Raw genomic sequence first — 23,223 nt, forward strand, 5'->3', positions numbered from 1 at the left:
AAATATTAATATTAACATGGATAAATCTTAAAAATGCACTGTGCGTGACACTGCAGTGTTACTAATCACTAAAACCTGAGTTAACCTGCTTGCAACTCAATGCCAGGATACAGATATAATTTCATTAAGTCTTCTGATCTAAGAAAAGATTTGTGTGACCCATAAAAAAACAGCTCTCTGAAATGCAGAGACAGCAGTAAGTGTAAGAAGACAAATACAAAAGCCAAATTATGCCTAGAATTTTTTACTTAATTGTATTCTCTCCTTCTCCACAAAGGAAGGTCAATATGGCCTATAGCAATCAAGTTGTTTGATAGGTTTCTGAGTTCATAATATAGGTGTTGCCCATAAAAACATTTCTATTCCAGACTATTCCCTTTAAAGGGATTTGTCCTAGCAGAAATACAGTGCTAAAGGCATTTCTTTGTGGCTACTCTGATCCATGCTTGTAAACTCTAAGAAATTCAATATATAAGTAAGAAGAATCTTAGTCAGAAGAGCCCCTTCACCTGCCTCCCTGGTGGTGCTGATGCACATTGGGCTCTTTTCATCAAAGATGAAAGTTGTACCACTGCTCTCTATGTTAGATATGCCTCCCTTATGAAAAAGGCATACCTTGAAATTTTTATGTGGTAGTTCTAAATTACTTTTTCTTGCTTTAGGATGCAGATACTGCAAAATCCCCCAATCCAGTAAGCACATTTCACCTTTCTGCCTATCACAAACTTTCATAATGATTTAACATGTTCTGTTATGTGAATTAAACCTAAGTACAACTGACACAGCTTGAATACAATATTAACACTTGCTCTTAAAAGACAAAATAGTTTTTATAAAAATCAGAAAAATTGTATGAGTGCAAAGAAAGTATCTTGAATGCTTCTCCAAACTCTGTGTTTGACATTGTAACCATAATGCTCCCTTTTTTACATATCAAGTGCTTTTTTACGTATCAAGGCTGTGATTTCCGAAGACTAGGCATGTTAGAGGTAGCTCCATCTAGCAGAACTGGTTCCTAAAAATCACAGCATGTTCCCAGACTACTGGTTTAAAACCTCTCTCCTGTCCTTCCAGCTTTCCCAGGAGCTAGATCAGTGCTCAACATAGACAGGCAGACCCTGCCTCCTCTGCTTCCCAAGCTGCAGTCCTCAGCCTCTGCTCCCACTTCCCTTCCCTAAGTCACTTCTGAAGACTGCTCTGTTCTTATGCACCCAATATAAAATTTTGTGCATTTTTCTTAAAAATGTACAATGCATTGTAATTTAAATTAAAAGGGCTTTTAAAGAATAAAGTTACTTTAAATGCAAAATTCTAATAAAGAAGTAAATAAACTTTTAATAATCTCTTGGAAGAATTTTAATCAGACAAATTTATAAGAACACAGTTGCTGCCCATGTTTTAAAGAGATGCAGCCAATAATTGGGGAAATCGCCAATAAACAGAACTAGTGTTTTCAAATAATGAACCAGCTACTGACAACTTTAAGTTCCTTCTATAGCTTTTAGAATTTTATTTCAGATTAGTTTATACATTCAAAGTCAGTTAACTACTTCACCTGAAAATGAAAAAGTGCATAAAGTTTTAAAATTGTATCTTAATATATACCTTATCTATGTCAAGTATTTGAATAAAAGTAATTAGAGCAGTGAACAAAAATCAACAGGGTTTTTTTTTTTACTTCACTAACAGTGGCAAGTTTAAGTCCATTTTAATATTTAATATTAATACTAATTATTTTAGAATTTGACTTTTAATATATCTTCATACATATCAAGTGGTATTAATACATTTTTAGTCAACTAATTTACAAGGATTAAAATACTGGTCTTCTGTGGTGTCTCTGAAGAATATATAAACGTGTGATGAGCCACATGGGAAGCAAACTGCCAGCAATGAAGAACCAAATTTATGAGAACATGTTTAAGTAGATGTTAAGCACTTTATTACTGCCACATATATTGATCAGACGTGCTCATCAGTGCACTAAAACAACAAAGTACTCTACTTGGAAGTAAAACTGGTCCTCTGCACGAAAACCCTGCACTACTGGGAAGACAGAACCTGTTTAGTGTAGTCACAAGTGCAGCTGAAGCCCAAGACCTCTTGCCTTAGATCAGAAAAAGGAGGTGGATGAAGATGCAAAGCAAGTCATAGACTTGAAACTACTGCAAAGGCCTTCCACAGCAAGAAAGGAAATAAAAATGTTTTAATTGAAAAGATTGCTATTAAATCTGGCCATCTGCAACTCAGCCTTATTTCTGACTATTTCTCAAAGTAAGTGATGAAGTCCCAAAGCTATAAAGATCCAACCCAAAGGGTGACCACTGGGTCCCCCTGCTGCACAGTACCAACTTGAGAAACTGCAGCTATTCACCAATAATGACACAGAATTGTCTCTGGTTTCTGTTGTTACTGTAACAATATTTTCACATTAATCAACACATGCAGCCACTTGCTTTTTCAAGTTACCTGTTAAGCAATCTGGTATGTATATATACATGCAGCTATTTAGACACATTTGCTTTTATCATTCTCTCAGGTCTTGGTAAGTTCTGAAATTCCTAACATTCTGCAGAAGCCTCCAAAAAAACCCCAAGAGAGCAAACCATTAACCTGGATGCCAGACACTGGAAGTACACACACTGGTTTCTACTTTGCTTTTCTTCCTCTTTTTGTAAATCACACAAATTCTCTTCAATTCTTCCTAACGAATCTTTTTCACCTCTGTTGATTGGTTTATGATGCCTTTTTCTAACATCCTACACATATTTTCCTTGTTGAAGCTACTTTTTCAACGGTTTAAACTTTTCACTTTAGATTGTCTCTTTCCTATAAAAATTTCAAATGCTTTATGACTATGACCTTAATTCTTTCCTCCCCCATTAATCTAGGGAAAAGCAGAGAGATTTGATTGGTTTTTTCCTCACCACTCCAGGAAACCAAGCATATTTTGTACGTTTGAAGAAAAGCCCTTAGGCAATGTGCAAAGAACTAACAACATTTCAATAAGCTCAACTTTTCCATGGATTTCAGACCTCCCTCAGTATTGATTTGAAAGTCAGGAAAATTTCTAAGATAAGGAAATTTCTTCTTTTGAAGCTGAAAAATAATTTTCAGTCTTTAAACTTAATTTATTTATATTACTTACTGGAAGTTATTTACTGAATTATTATTAATCACCGTGATTATGGAAGGAGTTAATGTAATTTAATTCTAAGCCACTAGAAGACTTGCATATTTGTATTATTATTTCTATTTGAATCTAGAGAGGAAAAAGAAATCCTTCAGTTGCTATTGCCTATTATTAAGATGCTAAATATTGACTAATGCAAAGGGGTAACCATGACTTCAGCAAAAAAACCCAAGCATATTACTCCCAGCCTCCTCAAGGGAACAAGGGAAGAAGCTGGTCTCTTCAGCCAGAAGCAGCAAAACTGCTTGAATGCAAATAGAACAAGCTCCACAGCAAAACATTATGTCTGAGTATTTTAGAGCAGAAAAGATCTCTGGAAGTCACCTGGTACCACCACCTGGTCAAAGCAGGACCAACTTCTACATCAGACCAGGTTGTTCACTCATTGCAGTAAAGTTCTGACTACCTCTAAGGATGAATATTGCACTACCTGCCCAGGCAGCCTGTTCTAATACTTAACCACATTCAATCAAAATTTCTTTCCTAATTTCTCAGTGAACTTTTCTTCAGTTTATTCCCATTACCTCATCTAAGCACCTTACAGCTACTTGCAAATATTTGTAAATCTACAGACTTCAAGTATACCCCAAACTAGGCTATTTCTGTCCAAAGAGATGTATCAAGCCCAAGCTTTGAAGAGCCAGCTCTGCTATATCCTTTAATCTAATATTGCAGATTCACACCAGAAACAGAACAAAAAGATCAGCATTTGGGTACTTACCAGGCTTCCTCCCCTCTCCATTTTAAAGGGTTCATTGAATTGTTATGCTTGAAAGTAAATGTCTCACATAGTATCTCAAAATCAAGCGCTAAGCAGTAATTGATCTAAGTATGGAATAAGGATATAAATGCTTTTATATTCAAGTATTTAAATAACAGTAACATAAATTTGTTTTCTCTGTTTTCTGAAAATACCTGGAAAGCTCTGTGCACGTAAACACATGACACGTGCACAGCTGGGAGAACACCCTTACACAGAGACCCAGCCAGGGATGTATATTTTCAATTCAACCCAATTTGACAAAGGAGTTAAAGTTCTAATGATAACTGGATTTCCTGAAGTTTTTTGATAATTGGTGTATGGAAAGACAACAGACATACAAATGAGTATCTTCACTAACTGAAAACGAGGGCATCTGTGAATAGTCCATAGTCTTATTTTGGCCCATCAAGTAGGCACAAAAAGTTAATTTAAATTAGTTACAGCATACTACCTCTAGGCTGCTGGGAGCATCAAAAGGCATGGGGAACTGCACACCGCAAGTGGATCAAGTTAAAGGGATCAAATATTCACACACAGAGGGAACTGAAATTCAGAAAGTCAAGCCTTCACTTCTGCTGCTCATCCAACTTGCTCTGTGATGTACTAGGCATTTTTGGTATTGCTTCTATTTAAGTATTTGCTAAAATAGACCTAATCTATACTACAATGAATGACCACTAGAATGCCATTCTTTTTAGGGAAGCATCCATATGGCACATCAGGCCAGTAAAGTCACCTGCCTGCAAAAGAAACTCCAAAAGAAAAAAATCCTTCTTCAACCACTGGAAAATGCAAAACTCTTGTTACAAATCAGAAAGATAAGCTTATTTCAACTAGTTTATATTTACCTTGAACATGGAGAATGATAAGCAGATAGGCTCCAAGCAATTGCTCATGAACTCTCAATCGAGTCATTGTTCACTTTTAATCCTTCCTGTGCAGGGCAACCAGCCCTTCTGCTTGACAAATGCTAAGCTCGGCCTGTTCAGCGAAGCCTAATACAGGATTCGGTGCTTGACTGCAAGGATGCTTCTGTGGCTTTTCCACCTTTGTTTCCTGGAAAATACAATAAAACAAAATGTTTAAAAACTTCATGTGCTTATGAAACAAGAAAAAAAACCCTCAAGATGATCATCATGCTGAGCATAACCAACAAACCCAACAAAAAACTCCCCATGTGTTTATTAACATTAGTATCTGAAAATATTAGCTATGTTTACTATCTAACTGAATAGCAGGGTTCTTCTGAAATATAAACTTTTGATAACAACCCACAGGGATTTTTTCATATTCCTATTAAAAATATTAGATATGTCAACTCACTGGTCACAGATGTATAATTTTAGACTTGCATATAGCTGTTAGAGGTAGTATTCAATAGATTTAGAATGTAAATCTGTTTGAAAACTATTTTCTTTACAGAAATGAAAACTTCTTTAAATTATTTTCCATAAAAATTAAATGCAAGTGGTGACTTCCCATAATATTGTGGGGGAAACAGTAACACCATGTTAGGCCACCTGTTGAAAACTGCTGGTAGAGAAGCTTTATTGCAAAAAACCTCAGCCTCTCTGCTGGATGAAAACCAAATTAGCATTAAATTTAACAGTTAGTTTGGCTACCTAATAAACTTATCTTGTTGCTTTTTTCTCCTAGAATAGTACTGCAGAAAAAAGACAACACTAACTGCAATTCAGAATCATTACATCCTGGATTCCCAAGCTGTGTGCAAAAGAATTCCTCCTGAAAAATCACACTACCGTACGTACACGCCATTTGCTCCACAAATAAAACATAATTCCACTCTTGTGCAGTGGGTGAACATACAAATAGACAGCCAAACTGAGTAAGAAGTCACTTTTTCAGACTGTAGTAGTTGTGGTCACGATCCGCTTTTCAATGGTGCTGCATGAGGGGAGCGTAATTGGGCCTCAAAGAACTAAAAAGCAGCTTGAACACCTCAATAGTTCCTTGTAACAAAAGCAAAGCTGCACAAAGATGAACGGAGTCCTGATTTTGCCTCTCCTTGGCCTGGTTTTGGTGGGGTTGACCCCCCTGACCCCTGTCAGCCTGGCGCTGCTCATGAATGCCAGAACGGGCGTTCGCTCGGGGATGGGCAGCAATTACTGTTGGTGGCCGCTTCCAGCATCAATAACTCAATCTGTGTGTCGGCGAGACCCAAGAACTTTTCATTTTAATGAGTCTTCGGAGGCATTTAACATGGAGGCAAATTAGCGGCTGAGCCGGGAGGTGTCCGTCACTTCCAATTTCAGCAGGCGCGGTGCGTGGCCCCGACCCCTGGCCTACTTTTCACACGTCTCTGACTTCTCCCTAATGCAGCCACAAAGAGGGAGCCAGGCACCCCGAGCACCACGGCAGCCGTGGCCCTGGCCAGGATTATGGCCAGGTTGTGGTGGGACGGACTCAGAATCGCGCACTGTGCAAATGTCCGGAGCACCAGGAACTTCAAAGTAAACTTCCTGGCCAAGCAGAGGGAAAAGCGATGTGACAGCAAAAATATTCACTTTTTAGTGTTCCCTACGCCACAACACCAATTCTGACAGTTAATAAGGAATGTCCTTCTAGCTATAAAACATCAGGCCAGCAACATAAGTGCATAAGTATTAATGCTTTATTCTATGTTTCAATGGCAATGTACTTGCAATCCTCAATAAAACATGTGGAATTTGAAAACTGCCAACAGCTTAATGTAGCAATAACAACAAAGGCTTTACTTATGGTATTCTATCAAGCAAAATCAAATAAATCTCAGTAATAGTCTGTTTAGAGTATTTTTAAAAATAATTTCTGTCTTGTCCAGTTTCAGAAGGAGTATGTAATTGTACTGTTGTACATTGCAAGAGTAGGAGTGTTTAAAACTTGGCAATCTTGCCCCCCAGTTCACCAGAGGGATGCACTGGCACAGGAACATCTATTTGCCACTGTACCACACAGCATGTTACCAAAAAAAAAACAAAACCAAAAAAACCCCACCCAATAAAAAAACTGAAGAAATTAACCACTTTAATGCAACTCACTCCAATTTCATGGTAATTTTTGTTCAGTGACACACTCTAAGGTAGTTTCCAGAAATGCTGTCCAAGCCTATTAAAAAATAATGTTCTCCACCAGTATTTTGTACCTCAATCTTCCTTCCAGTAATACTTCCCTTTTCACATACATATACACATACATAAAATATAACATTGTATATAAAACCATGCAATAAAATCAAAGAGAACTAATTCTAATTCCCAATTTTAAAACAAAAAATACCCTTCTAGACTCCTATTAAAGAGGAAGACGAGCAACCCTGGCTAAGGCACAAAATTGAAAGAACAAACAGCTGGAATTTCTCCAAAGCTTGCCTGATAGAACAGTTTAGAATGACACAACTAAATAACCCCTTCAAATATGTTAAAGCACCAATTAACACTTGGAATGCTACTCCACCAACAGAATGATGCTGAAGAGATTCAAATCCATAAGCCAATCAGTTGACTTTAAAGTTCTCAATCTCTTCTACTGTAGCCACAAAGAAGTGTTCAACTGTAATCCACTAAAAAGTAACTTACTCATCAATGGTAACACCTGATTTTTCTGCACTGTATTTTATTATCCTTCTTAAGTAACAGTTTATCAAAGAAAATGCTTTAATTATTAAAACTGTGTGGGTTTTTTTTGAACTGTAACTCAGCAGTGAATTCACAGCACTGTCACAGCAGTTCAGCCCTATGTTCTGTATGACTCCAAATATATGAAGCTGAAGTGTGCAAGATCTCTCATGTGGCCCAAACCAACTCTAAAAGCACGGAGTTCAGTGGTAACTGGTCTTTAGATGTGGCTATGTAATATTTTTAACAGCATGATCCCCAAACCAAGTGAGCTGAGCTGTTCCGAATTTCAATAAAAACTGACAGTGGTGAATGTAACAACAAAGATAGTATTGTATAAGGGGAACATATGAAAAAATGTCAATCTTAGATTTCACAAGAATTAGAACATACAATCCATTTCCACAGACAAGATATTTCAAACCATTTGCAGCAGTACATGTAACACCAAGTTAATGTATTTAAACACAACAAAACTAAAATTTACTAAATGGTTCTCTGATGTGTAACTGGGGCAAGAAGCAACTTAGGTAACTGTAAGCATATTATCTCAATCACAGGGACTGTTTTAAACAGGACTTTGAGATGAACAGAATGCCAGAGATAAACTGAACTGTCAGTCTAAGTGTGCAACAACAACTTTCCTGGAAGATTATGAAAAAACCTGATATGGTGCCACAAAGAAAATTACTCATTTGGATGAAGAAAAGAGGGATTATAAGAACAGTAAAGAATTCACTACAGGGCAGACAAGTAGTTTCAAGAACAGAGATTAGTAGCCTAGTTCAAATGGCATTTGAGGACCTTGATTCTTGATTCAGCTTGACTGAAGAATACTCATCCTTTTCATTAATGAAGTAGGTACAGAAAGCAAAAACTTTAGAAAAATTGCTGACAAACAAACTGTCAGTTCAGCTGAGTGTTGTCTTTATGCAGGAAGATTTGGATCATGTGAAGAACTGAAGTAACAAATAGAATGAAATACAACAGCATGAAATTGGAAAAGTCATGCATATTGGTAACTCTGGGGAATTTCTGCCTCACACAGACTAGAAGCTCACACATAAGAGATAGCTATGTCCAAGGACACCAACTGATTACAGAACATCATACACATCCATGTGATGTGCCTAGGAGAAAGACACAAACACAACTCTAGTATTTCCTAGGAAAATTTCCCAGGGAAAACAGCAAGGCATGAACAGCACAAAGATAATATGATTGGTAAATTCAACATCCATCTAGAAGGATAATATCTCAAGGAAAGAAAGACATTTGGAGATAAAAAGAAAAAAAAATAATACAATTAAGACAGTTAAAATTGATGGGGAAATAACTACACTTTGACAACATAACAGGAATAAACACAATGAAAGACAGACAGCTATTCCATCTTAAGAAAATTACTGGTTCAACAACAAGGTATGGATTAGCCATTAAAATTCATTTGGATCAGAAATTAGAAGACAATTCCTAACCACTGGTTAGAAGGTTGTAGGGCAGATTTTCAGACTAAATAGAGTTCAAAAACTTAATTAGTCTTTAGTTTTCAAAGGCCACCATTTCATGTAGCTACAGGTGTCAGGACAGGAATAGACTGATCTGGAACTACATTTCATTATTCTTAATACAAAAAGAGCTAGAGTTAGCTTCAGTTTATCCAAAGTCAAACAGTCAAACCAAGCCCATAACAAGAAGAAAGTTTCAGATTGTGTACTGTGTAATTCTGTCAAATACTTGTACAAACCTACCTTTTAAATGTGTTTTATTACTCTATTGCAAGGCATGCTTATACAAATTGTTGAAAGTGTCACAATGAAACACTTGAACTACCTATGCTTGAGTGCTGTTAAATATGCTAAATTAAACAAGCAAGGTAAATCCACCCCCAAAATCTGTCAAAAAATCCTACAACTGATGGAGAAGAACTGCTGGCTATTGCAAGCCAGCTGGCGACATGGCCATCAACAAAAACAACTTCACATAATGCCCTATTTAGGCACTAATCTGTCCAAGCTCACAGATATAATTCCCCTGAACCGTGGATTGTATAAGAATTAATTGTGTAAGAATTATTTAAAACTATTCCTGACTGCATAAATTTAAAAGCCAAGAGACTGTGTAAATTATACAAATCCCTTTTCCTTCTAGAAACTAAAATGAAATCTGAAATGCTAAATGAAGCACAACTGTGTGTATTACATACTTCTCAAAAGACTGAAAAAAGAAATCTTAGTTCTCTCTGTAGTACATATAGAACCATGTTTTTAGAACACATGCACTGCAACACATTTGTTCATTCGAAAAATACAAGACCCTAATAACAGTTTTTTTGCAGCAGGGGAGCTCACTGTCTCAGTAAAGGACTTCTTATTTCTGACCAGAAAAGCCACCAAAACCCACCTTGGACAGTCAAACAGATACCTCCTGAAACGAAAATTTCCCACTGCTGGCAAATATCATACATGTCTACATCATGGCAGAATTTAGAAGCCAAAGTACTAAATTATGATATATCTGTCTGTTTCATAAACAAAGTTGTTAACTGTGAAGAAATTAAAGCCTAACTCCTTTCTACTGTGCCCAGCAAAATTAGGTAACTGCAGATGCTGCTCACTGCACTCCCGAATGCCCATCTTACTGTTACTCTGGTTTTCCAATTAACTACCTGCTACAAGGTTTCTTCAATTAAATTAACTACAATGACATTCAGCAAAATTGTTTTCCCACTGCAATCAGGTATTCAGGCATATCCTAATGTGCTACAAACACGTCACATTATTTTATTTGAACATATCCAGAGAATTTGTCACTACACAATTTTTATTCACCTTGACCCACTTCCCTCTTTTCTCAACTCCTTCACTTTGGAAGTGATTAGCTGGCTTAGAGCTTCTGCCCTTAGGACAATTAGCAAATGGACACCCATGCTCTTTCTACAATGACATCAACTTCTGCTATTCTACCCAGAAGCTATCCTTCTCATATGTTTTTATAATCTATTTCTCATTTTTGCTAGTTCCTTACTGTCATACCAGTCAATGTGAACAAGGAGAAAAGTCTCCACACGTAATGCATTCCATCTCTAAAATTAGTAACTACAAATAGGGAATCATAACTTAAACCTCTTAGATCTCATTCATAAGAAACATACTTTGGTTCACCAAACATAAGCAGCAAGGAAAAAAAACCATCAAAACTGTTAGAAATTTTACATGTCAATATTAAAAATATTTTGGTCATACTATACTGCCTACAAAACTTATCATACATTTTGGCTCTGAGTTTCAATAATTTGACACAAATAATATACCTGGGCTGAGGAAAGGAAAAAGCTGGGCCTCAGTCCGGAATGCACGTTTGCTCACTTTTTTAGAAGTGGACAAAGGACCCTAAAATAAGTGTGCCAGTGCCTTCAAAATTGCAAATGCTTTCACAGAAAGAGCTTCTAATATGCAATATACCTTTTAGCACTATTAAGACTAATGAATGTTTTTACAACCTTACAGTATTTTTTTCGTAATTTAAGGACAGTTATTAATTAATCTATGTAAAAAAAAAAAAAAGACCAAAAAACCCCGATCCAGAAATTGACAGGGTAAGCATTTATTTTACTTAACTCCCATGATCTTGGCTTGCTTCTGCTACACCTATAACCTCTGCCCAACCTAGAAGAAGAAATTCACAAGTTCTTTATGTCTCCAAAGTGAAGGTGATTATGCAAATTACGGAACTCACGAAGAAGAGTTCTGCAGAAACTGGGTTTTTGTTGGGTGCTTAAAGAGCACATTTTTCATTTCACGATGCCTAAGGAAAACAGCCTGTATTTTTGGTCACTGACTTTAATCAGTAAGAAAGCATGCTGGACAAGGCGCTGCTTTTTCCCTATGTCAGTGACATCGGCGTGTCCCAGCAGAGGAGCGAGGGACCGGAACCGCGGCACCTCCCTGCCACGCTCAGGCCGGCCCGCAGCTCCGACTGCCGGCGCGCTTCCCAGCCCGAGCGCTTCGCCCACAGGAGGGAGGTGTAAGCTCATTTCCCAGCAGGGACACGTCGCTAAAGCCTACCTCTCTCACGCACAACCTTTAGAAAATGTGGCTGCTATTTAAAAGACACATCACTTGATTTTCAATTTTTGGTACAAAAGAGAAAACAGCAGCAACAAAGCCGAGACAACTCAATACGGGGTTTGGGGGTTAGCTTTTTTTTAACATGAAATAAAAACAAGACTATGAACTACTTCTCTCCCTCTTGCCCTCGCCTCTTCCAGCCTTAACTCTCGTTTTCTAGGTAGTAAGATTTTTCCAAGAGTGCTGGCCAGCCGCCAGCTCCACAAAGCGAGCGGGAGGCGCTCCCCCCGCGGCCCCTCCCGGCAGCCCAAGGCGCCCGGCCTGACATGCTTTTCAAGGCGTGCTAGACTGCAGCGCAGACTTTCTGGCTCCACTTCCATTGTTTGCACGGCTGCTTTGCTCCTTATCCAGAGCCTGGATTAGCATAAGAATACTGTCTTCCCCCTCTGCAAGCCAGCTCCCCTCTAGAAGACCTCCACCCCTTAAGAATAAACATAGGGTTGAGTTTCTCTTTTTTTGGGGGTTTTCTCTTTAAATCCCTTTTTCCTATTCAGGATTTGTAGAAACCAATAAAATAAATAAAACGCTAAACAAGCGAGGCTGACAAGGCTCAGAAAGGCCCGATTGCATAGATTAGTAATTACCAAGGTCAAAAGAGTCAACACCTGATAATGCCCGAAGCCCTCACTCCTCATACACACATTGTGGACATGAAAGTTATTAATGGATACGCTTTCTATAGAGAGCTGAAAATAAATAAATTTAGGAAGGAGTAACAGAAAGGAGCTTTTAAATCCCCCTTTTAATTTACACCTGGAAGACGCAGTTTCAAATTACTGAGAACAAGAAACATTACTTATGAAGACAACTGTCAGCCAAAAATACAAACCAACCCCTCCAAACTGCAAGTGGTGATGCCTTTACACAGGGGAATCTGCCTGCTTACACATCTGCAAACCCTTTCCCTCTGGAATGTGACAAAGGGACTATGGTGTCCCTTTTAGAGCAAGTGCCATGTGATCTAGCATTAAAAAAGGCCGACAGAAAAGCATTTCACAAGAAGCGCACTGCTTGCCCTTACAACGCTTCTAACTGTCAACGTGGACATATTTTTTTGATCTGCTACTCAGAAGGTAACAGCTGTCCAAGTGAATCCATATGTTTCATGGACAAGATAAAAACACGCTTGTAAATATTACTTCATAAGCAACCAGTGTAATTTTTAAATCATCAATTCAGCGCTCCCCACTGCAGTGGGTGAGAGATGAGCTTTCTTTGACAGTATTTGCTCGACACATACAAACAGCAGAGACAAGACTAGCAAGTTCAACATCATGAAGATTTGCTAATACAAAACGCTGCTTGGCAAGGTAAACCTTAATCCTCACTTTCCTCACCTGCTTGCCATGCCCATGGAGGCACTGTACTCTGTTGAGAGGAGAAACTCTCCCTAGGAGAAACTCCTAGCTGATCCCACAAATCACTGTAAATAACACACAGATATCCTCAAAGCAGGGGTCTCCATCAGACTTCCAAAGAGGCATTTTAATAGCTGCACAGGACAATAAGTGAAATTATAGGTGCTGCTCCTTTATCCTCCTCTAAACGACTGCTGTGGCAGGGGGAAGTTGTTTTGTAAGTATTCTTACTACAGAAACAAAATTTTAGATAAATGTAATTTGCAAATTATATTTACCTAGTAAGGTTGTTCTTTGTGCTAGTTATATTACCCTTATAACTTAAAATTGCAACCTTTCTTTTATTCTTTTGAATTTTAATGAATAGTTGACTAATGTTTGTCACCTGTGAGCCTTCACTTCACCCTAGAAACTTATGTTGGGAATATTTTTATAAGATTACAAACTCCAGGCACGGAACACGAGTAGGTTACCACCTTCACAGCAAGGGCAAAAGAAGTGAGCAAGTATTATCAGTGGCAAGTTTAGAACAGCCTAAACAAGAATCGTTCATTATCTTATATAGAACCTGCAAAGTATTCAGATATTCTCAGTATCAGAGTGATAAATGCTTATGTGTAAAGTGTGACATGCTCACCTACAGAATTACCTCACAGATAGTGAATATACAAACTAGATTGCTATATTAAGAAAGTGCTTACACAGGAGAAATAATGTAAAATTAATTATATGCTGCATTCAGCATCTATTTTCATCTGCAACATTTATTTTCAACATGACATATGTAAGAAAGTATTATTGCTCTGGGAGAAATTTCCAGGACTCTAAATGTATGTGTCTGAGCACCATCTCACCCTGTCAGTGTTCTGCAAGTCTTGCTGAGATTAAAACAGACTTTAATGCAAACTTAAATTAAACTCCAAGTGCATTGTAGATCTGCTTGGTTAAATAACTGCAGAAACAACATGGCATGCACATGCACACAAATACTCCTCTTAAGATTGAACAATGTATTTTCATCAAATATAGCTTCAAAGACATCTCCAAACCCCAACACAGAAATCTTTCAACAGGTAGACAAAAACAGAGTTCAAAGGTAATGTTCAGTTCAACATTATAGTCCTCTATTTCCCTGCACTGATGTGCTAAAGCAATACTATTAATTTTTTTTTTTCCCCCCACAAAATTCAAAAGCAAACAAGAGCTTTCTGGTAATGAGATTAATGAGATTAAAAATCTCCCATTTGTAATCAACCAACTACACCAGTTCTTTTCTCAGTGCAAAAGGGTTATTTTAAACACACTGTGAAACATTTTTCAACTGTTGCACAGTAGAACTCAGGACAGCAGGAAATCAACATATAGGGTAGAAGCTTGGTTTGGTTTTTGATTAAATTCACATTCAACTAATAAAATCTGTATTTTTTTTCATTCAATCTTTGTTTTTCTCTCCATATTGTAAGAAAGCAACCAGACTAAGACCTAAGAAACTAAGAAGGTACAGAGATTATATGATCTATTCCTTCTATGAATTTCACCTGGTTTCCTACTTTTCTCTTTGACCATCATGGCATATGGCTTAAACTGCCCATACTCAGTATTACAGGGATGACTTGGACACTATTTTTTATTGCAAACATTTCCCCCACTCTCCCATCATCCTTAAACTTGGAGGTATTTCCTCTGATGTCTCAACAGTTCCTTAAGCTAAAAATCTTAAAAGTAAAACCATGTTTCTCCTAAGTCACCTCTGCATTAATTTTGGCAATTCAATTATTCCCCAGTCATTCATGATCACATTCTTAAAATGGTCTCATTCTGCCTTTTCTCATGTTACTACTTCTGTCAAGGCTGTTATTCCATCTAGGGGTGATTTATTCCTTTCACATCTTCACTATCAAAACCTTCTTTCAGGATTCTTTAGCTTACATGAATCACCTCTAATAGGATGGAATTAAGGCTGATTCAAATTAAATCTGTGAAGGAAAAATTGAGGTTACAGGAAAACCACAGATTCCATAACGGGAAACAATTTTTGTTGCTAGTTGAAGAGAATACAGAATTATTTTTGGCAGAGAGAAAGGGGAAGAAAAGCCTTCTCTATCAAGCACTATATAGTATCTTGTAATCCTCTACCACATGCTAAATATTTTTCCATTTCCCTTTTTTCTTTTGAGATTTTTCACACATTTGAGTTAAGAACCATACTGAAACCAAACCAGTGGATGAAAGACTGCAGTAATTTACTGGGTCAGTGTGATCAGGTTTTGGTAGCAGGGGGCTAAAGGGGTGGCTTCTGTGAGAAGCTGCCAGAAACTTGTCCAGCCAATGCCAGCTGGCTCCAGGATGGACCCACTGCTGACCAAGGCCGAGCCCAGCAGGAATGATAATAATGCCTCTAAGATAACATATTCAAGAATGAAAAAAAGTTATTGCACAGATGTTCCTTTGGCCAGAGAAGAGAGGAGTGAGAATATGTGAGAGAAACAACTCTGCAGACACCAAGGTCAGTGCAGAAGGAGGGGCAGGAGGTGCTCCAAGTGCCAGAGAAGATTCCCCTGCAGCCTGTGGTATGGCCATAGTGAGGCAGCTGTGCCCCTGCAGCCCACGGACGACCACGGGGATGCAGAGATCCACTTGCAGCCTGTGGAGGAGCCCACACCAGAGTAGGTGGATGCCTGAGAGGAGTCTGTGAACCCATGGGAAACCTGTGCTGGAGAGGGTCCCGGCAGGGACTTGCACACTGCAGGTTTCCTGGTAGGATTTGTGACCCCATGGGGGACTCCCATCAGAGCAGGCTGTGCCTGAAAGACTGCACCCCAGGGAAGTGACCCACGCTGCAGCAGGGAAGGAATTCTCCTCCCTAAGCAGCAGTAGCAGGAACGTGTGATGAACTGACCATAAGCCTCATTCCCCACTTCGCTTCACTATTGGAGAGGGGAGGTAGGGCCCAGGAAGGAGGGAGGAGTGGGAAGAAGGTGTTTTTAAGATTTCTACTTCTTGCCTGGCTCTAATTTTGTTAGTAAGCCATTCAATTAATATCCCCAGATTGAGTCTGTTTTGCCTGTGATGGTAATCAGTGAGTGACCTCTCCTGGTCTTTATCTCCACCCATGGAAAGGGGAGTGATAGAGTGGCTTTGGCATATGCCTGTGTAAATTTTAAAGACCAACAAAGCAAACTTTTTTTCCCCTTGCCCATTAAAAAAGTCTTATTAATTCAGAGAATGGTGGTATCACCAAACATGAAATTTACTGAGGGGAGGGGAAACCGAGTAGATTGCAAGTGTACATTTGCAAATTGCAAAACAACTCAAAGGGCACAGAACTTCAAGACACCTGTATAAATATCCCTCTTCTCATACACTGCCTTCTCAAAGACTTCAGGGACTCTCCTCTGCACAGGCAGACCCCTTATCACTTCACTTTCATCCCACTGAAAGCCTAGGACTGAACTGTTTCTGTAGAAAGCTTTCATATGCTTTACCTGCCAACTGAAACAAATAATTGTTTTTCAAACTCCAGCAACTTGAATGAGCATGTTTGAACGAGAACAGGAATTTCAGATCTTAGAACAACAAAATGTGTTTGAAGCATGGTGAAGTGTAGCCATTTGGAAACCCCTCTGCACATCTACACTGTGGAAATTCTCCTAACAGATGTGACTACTGACCCTCTACCATTACTCTAAACAGATTCAGATTTTTACTCAAGATACCCTAAAATTCCTGTACTGTGCTGTAAACTTAAAACATACATATTTTAAGGACATGATAAAAATATCCTTTCTTTACATAGACTTGGCTATGGCACACAAGTAATTTTTTTAAAGGATAGTATATATGTCTAGTTTAGAAATAAGAAAATTAGAATGCTTTTATCACAGTGTCTTTATAAACATTAAGGATATTATAAAAAGACTTATCTAAATTGGTCTTAGATTTTGGTAAGCTAATAAGTAGCTGCTTATCATTTTAATATTTAGTATTTTAAAATACATTTGAAGTCAACCTCTAGATTAATTTTAATTAAATTCTGTATCAGTTGCAACATTTTAGAAACAATTAACCTAACATTTCATGAAACTTATGTACCTTCACAACATTGGAAGCTCTGGAGAAGGACATTCTTGACTTTTCAACCTGGTTTTGAGTAACATACTCCATAACTAACTACTTAGGACTGCTTCAAAATAGTACTATCAGAAAGAAACATCTGTTTTGTTTTGGCTCAAGGGGAAAAAAAGGAAAGAAAACAATTCTTGAAAGCAAAATTAATCCTTGTATTAACGTTTAGTTGAAACCCACATTTTACCATTCCTAATCTAAACACTAAATAGAAAAATAAGCAAAAAAGGCAATCTGGTATGTTTCTAATTACATATCCATGTTACAATAATCCGGTTGCAAAATATATTCCTATCAATACAAATATCTTCAGACTGCAATGCAAATGCATTCCTTGTATGCTTTTCTCACTGTAAGATCTTAAATTGTTCTCTATCCTACCCCATAAAATTCCCATCCTCAGATACAGAAATAAAATAGAAAATTTAGCTTCCTTTTACTACACAGGAACTTGCTGGATTTCATTGAAATCTGTTGTCCTTGACACTTTCAAGAGAAGCTCCTGAGCCAAACAGAGCCAACATAAAAATGAAGGGATTCTCAGCAGCTTAATCTGACCTTGCTGAGCCCGACAGTCTTGACCTAGCAATAGGAAGGCTCTTGTTTTGTGTGGTTGGAGATCAAGATGATGAGACTACTGGAACAAGATGGAATAAGCCAGGGGCAATGGTAGTAAGAAAAGTCCTGTTAGGAGGACACTGCAGAACAGAGCAGCCCCAGAGTGGAACCACTGGCACTTCCTGTTTTGATCAACTGATTCATGAGATGACACGGATGTCTGGTTCCTCCACTCCTGGGAAATGCTTTGAGCACACTGACCTGTATTTCCCATTTGTGGTTTGAGCCTCAAGTGGCTTAGCCTGTTTGTTATGGAATTAACTCCTACCAAATAGTTTGCCACCAAGGAAATTCAATGGCAGCTAACCCAACCTTATAAAATAATTGTTTCCCAACAGAACAGAGAGGATCTTAGGTAGTCTTGATGATTAATAAGAAAATCATTGCAGGAATACCATTTCATCACTGGCACCCTTCATTCTGAAGCACCTGGTATGTGTTTCTGGCTATTGAATGAACGAGCTCCATCACATAAAAAATGCTCCTACCACTACTGGTTTGGAGAAAACAGAAAGATGACAACTCTATGGACAGTAGAAGCTGAAAAGTAGGAAGTTATTACTAAACTGTCAACTAAAGTTATTGTTCAGCAGTTGTACATTAGAGGTCTTTAATGTCCTTCTAACTCGTGCCTTGCTGCAGGCAAGGCAAACTAAGGGAGTATTTGACATTTTAATGGGTGGTGCTGGGAAGTCATCCAAGTCCAGTTTTCAAAATACCAAAGAAAATAAAGTAATGATACAACCAATATCTTTCTATTAACTAAAGAGACAACACTATATGGGACACCAGTTGCAGAAGGGAATTGAGCTCACATAACCCTGCTGATTACATGTAATATTCTAATCTGAATTTCTCCAGCTGCATTGCACTAGAAATGCACAAATTCACAGGTGTAATTAAAACAGAGCTATTTACTCTACTAAGTGAGAGGTAAGAAAATTTTACACTGTCTCACAAAATAAAGTAGACAGAGAAAATTTGCCTGATACCATAACTCTTTTCCAATGTACCTCTGTACAACAAATTAGCAAAAGTACAATGAAGGATTGTATTACAGAGCTCCCATATTAAAGAAAGATAAAATAAACTATCTTGAGAACTGTCAGACATTTGATACTTTTCACTGAACCCTAAAATGGAAGAGACAACCAAATAAATGTAATCCCAATTTCTCTCTGTAAACCAATCAGGAGCTAACAAATTAACTGTCAGGCAGCAGTTTTAGATACAAAGAAAAGACACCTTTTGTATAAAACAAATATTGAAACTAAAACACTCACCTTCACTGTTTTTTGTAGGTGTCCAAACTCATAAATGGGCTCAAAGACATACCTGAAAGCAGGTCAGGCAATGAAATACAATACTGTTGATCTCTCACTCAGGAAGCACATAAAATGTCTTATCAACACCTGGGCAATGTACCCTGCTAACATCTGGTATTTATAGTACTGCCCTCTTTTGGCATTCATGATCAAATTTTTTTTTGTCTTTGTCCCTTTGCTGTTGAAATTCAGGCATAAAAGGTATGAAAACAAGAGGCAGTACACAGGAGCAGGAATAATTAGCACAAGGATTTGCTTTTATTTGGTTCTGATAAGCTCCCCTCTTCTTGCCATTTCTGTGCTTGTGGACCTAGAAGCCCATAATCCCTAGTAAAAAGAGAACCAACTGTGTGAAGATAGAGAAATTTTGTGGTGGAGTGATGTTGCCATTTTATTTTTTGCCAGACCAGCTATTTACATACAGGGAAAGCAAAAAACAACCTCCCTCCCTCAACTTCTTCTAACACTACTTGTCTTTAAAAAGACAGCGGACTAGAAGGCAGAAAAAGTAACTTGTGAAGGTGGTCCCTTTTTAAAAACAGTACTGTGTCCAGTTTTCAACCCATCTACTTATGCTCATGCCCTGCCACTTGACACTGTGTAAAGCTTTTACCCAGTCATACCAGCAAAATAATAGACTCAACTAATAATCAAGTAAAGCATTAGTGGTATTCATGACTAAGCAGATTCTACCAAACAAAATTTGCCTGATACCATAACTCTTTTCCAATGTACCTCTGTACAACAGACGTCTCTGTAGTTGTCTTTTTTCATAACTGAGATACAGAGATTAGATCAAACAGCTGTTTTAATATAGTATTAAAGTCTCTCACTAGCATAAAAAAAGGTGGCTCTGAAATTTTTTATAAGATATGGTATCTGCTTATCATATGCTTTTTATCCCTGAAATACTCAAAATAAAATTTTGCATGCATTAACCTTACCTCCGAATTAGGAAACTGAATGAAACTGTATTGTACTTCAAGCTTCCTCCAGACTGTTTTCATCTGTACTTCCACTTCATTAGTTCAAAGGTGGTATTATGGAAATGCATATTTCTACTGATCTGCAAAATACAAAGAGGATTTGATTAAAGAGCTAGCTGAAGAAACTGTGTTGAGGGTTTATGGTCTAGAACATGAATTGCACATTGCAGATACCTGTATCTAGAATTACAGATACCATCTCCTATAATGAGCTGCTCCCAAGCCAGAAACTTCCTAAGAGTCATGCATACCCAACAGCTGCACAGTTGCAGCATATTTGTAAAACACTGACACAAAAAATAATTTAAAAATAATTTTACTGTTATCAGTAATTGATCATATTAAAAATGAACCAACAAAAACACTTCTACCCTTTAGTTGGAAAATACCTTTGAGATCATTGAGTCCAACCTGTGACTTAACACCACCTTGTCAACTAGATCATAGCACTGAGTGCCACTTGAGTCTCTTAAAACACCTACGGGCACGGTGACTCCACCACCTCTATGGGCAGTGCATTCCAATGCCCAATCACCTTTTCTGTGAAGAACTTCTTCCTAATGTCCAAAGAAAGGACACATTGTTGGTGACACCAATTGGAAAAAACAAGCCATACACAATTCAGTCTTTATTATAAACACCAGAGAATCTGTAAGACTGCAGCTCCACAGCAAATATCCACTGGTGTCACATCATTATTTCCAGTACACCAGAAACTACAATATACAGAGAAATAATTTATAGGTTTTTTTTTTTTGTAGCTGTGAGTATGGAGTATGATTACTCCTGGGAACTGAAAAGCAAGCCAAGAAATTAGACAAAGGTACTGGCAGTCAGGTGGGTTTGATTTTTGGTTTGTGTTTTTAAACTGCTGTACATCCCAGCATCAGAGGAAAGCCTGGTACAGGCTCTTACCCAGTTCTCATAAGGATTGTGAACAAGCCTGACTTGTGTCAAGTCCCAGCATTTTCAGATGCATTGTTGATAGCTAAGATGGGCTTACCAGCTCTGTTAGTTTGATTCCACAATGAGCAGATGCCACCTATTGCCAACTTTTCCCATTTTATCAGTGTCATAATTTCTGAATGTTTCCATCATCTGAAGCTTTTAAGAAGATTCTACAATAATTTTACCATTTAGAAGTGCCAGTCTTATGACTGCAATCATAACCTTGAAAATCACACATAGGCTTGAACACCACCATTCCAGCTGTACTGTTAAATAACATACAACCACTCGTACAGTGTAGAGATTTAATGACTTTTGAATACCAAGGCCATCAGGAGGGGTGCAAACAGAGAAACCATGTGTATGATTTCCAGCAGAGAGAGTTTCAGCATCTACTCTCCTTCTCTTTTCCTTCCTAAAGACCATAAAGACCTTTCCATTACCAGAAGGTCAGAATACTTCTGTCTCCACATCCATTTATAAGCACTGCTCCTCACACAGTGAGGTTTAATAGTCTTGGTAATAAATAATAAATTTGTGCTAAATGGTAACCCAAAACCATCTAGAATATCAGATAGCACCAATTCTTAAAGAGAACTGTCTCCTCTGAGCAGACAAGCTGACACTTGACTTATTTCTTCCATGGTAAAATTGCAAAAACATTCTAGCCATGCAATTGTCTTTGTAGAGATTGTTTTTGCTTTTTTAAGTAAAGAATCTGTACAATATACCTATCTCTTCTCCTCTCTCTAACCAAGGACTTCTGGTGGACTCCAAAAGAACAACAAAAAAAGAGTTGGTGTGCTTTCTGTTTTTACAATATCCCCAATCTCCCTGTATCTAGTACCTGACTTATATAAAGTCCACTTTGTATTATTTAAAAAGTTTGCTTTACAAGAGTAAAGACATTTCTGAACAATGCAGCTCAGGGTTTTTTTGTTTTATTTTTAAAAATATGTCCTTATATGTTTCCAAACTCCCAAACTGATGAAGTAGCTGTTCAATTCTCTAAATATTCATTGCCTTTCGTAATTCCAACCCCATGGATCAGATATCTATGCTCTCTTACCAAACAACTTTATTTTGGTGAACTGCCTCATCTGCATGACTCTAAGTATGTCTATATTAGCATTTAATTCAAATCAGGACTGCACTTTTGAAGTCCATCTCCCAAACAACCCAATTTTCCTTGCTTTGCTTTACATTGCAAAGCAGTCATCAGGTACATGAACCAGGTTTCTTTTGAATAAAATCAGATCACAGAATGAGCTTCAGGTGTACATTGTACACGCTCCAACCACCAAGAGGAATTCAGCCACAGAAACAGACCAGGACCAGCTTGAAATAAAACTCTCACCACCTGTATAGCGCAGATGCCAGGTTCTCAGCACCTGACAGATCTGATCTTATTACACCACACTGCTTGGTAATGTGGACACAGACTCTTTTATGACTTACTGGATTTTTGTGTCAGTTCCAGATTTATCTCTCCCCTTTTTAAAAGGAAAACTACAAAACCTCTGTCAGATATGGGACAGAAGTTAATGATAATTATTAAATTATGGGGGTGACCTCACAGTGTTTCTATTTTTTCCACTTCATCAGCATGAAATGCTACTTGAGAACATACTCAGTTTTATAAAAATCAATTTACTTAAATATTTATTTTTATACACTTATCCAAACTGCTTAATTATTAATATATAAGTTTTTCAATTTGTTTAGTGCCATTCTTGATGGTGTCTTCCAGAAAAGTGCTATCAAGTACAAAATGGAACAAGTGAATAAATTATTTGCACAACTATACCTTCACTTTATTAGAATTTGCTAACCTACAGCAACTATAAGAGGCACAACTTCAAAAGTACAGAGGCTCACAGTGCTTGTCACTAGTTACATACTACATCTAGATTTACCTACTAATTGTTCTTAATGCCAAGATTAAATTCAAGATCTTCATATACTATCAACTGAAAAATATCAGCACTCAATTGGGGAAAAAATCAGAATTACATGAACACACTAGCTACCTAGATAACCCAGAAAACTGTAAATTTTCTGCCACTGGCAGGCCCCAGGAAACAGTCAGAATATCTAAAATGAGTTGATTTAAACCTCATTCAGGAGTAGGGATTGTTCCCCTGCTAGCAGAGTGCAGGAAGC

General features: G+C 37.8%; 1 protein-coding gene across 2 annotated transcripts in view; it reads right to left on the minus strand.

Annotated features, from left to right (window-relative positions):
• BMPR1A (bone morphogenetic protein receptor type 1A) overlaps window positions 1-23,223 on the minus strand; it is a 73,785-nt gene that overhangs the window by 16,648 nt on the left and 33,914 nt on the right. The window contains exons 2-4 of one of the 2 annotated variants that reach the window (XM_053984417.1): window positions 20,071-20,192; window positions 19,085-19,136; window positions 4,805-5,012 (exon numbers count right to left, since the gene is read on the minus strand). In XM_053984417.1, coding sequence (XP_053840392.1) covers window positions 4,805-4,871 — 67 coding nt within the window. In that variant the 5' untranslated portion in view covers window positions 4,872-5,012; window positions 19,085-19,136; window positions 20,071-20,192. The remainder of the gene's footprint in view (window positions 1-4,804; window positions 5,013-19,084; window positions 19,137-20,070; window positions 20,193-23,223) is intronic. The other variant, XM_053984416.1, reaches the window with a different exon arrangement.

The sequence above is a fragment of the Vidua macroura genome, chromosome 8 (genome assembly GCF_024509145.1).
Source record: "Vidua macroura isolate BioBank_ID:100142 chromosome 8, ASM2450914v1, whole genome shotgun sequence".
NCBI classification, from domain to species: domain Eukaryota; kingdom Metazoa; phylum Chordata; class Aves; order Passeriformes; family Viduidae; genus Vidua; species Vidua macroura.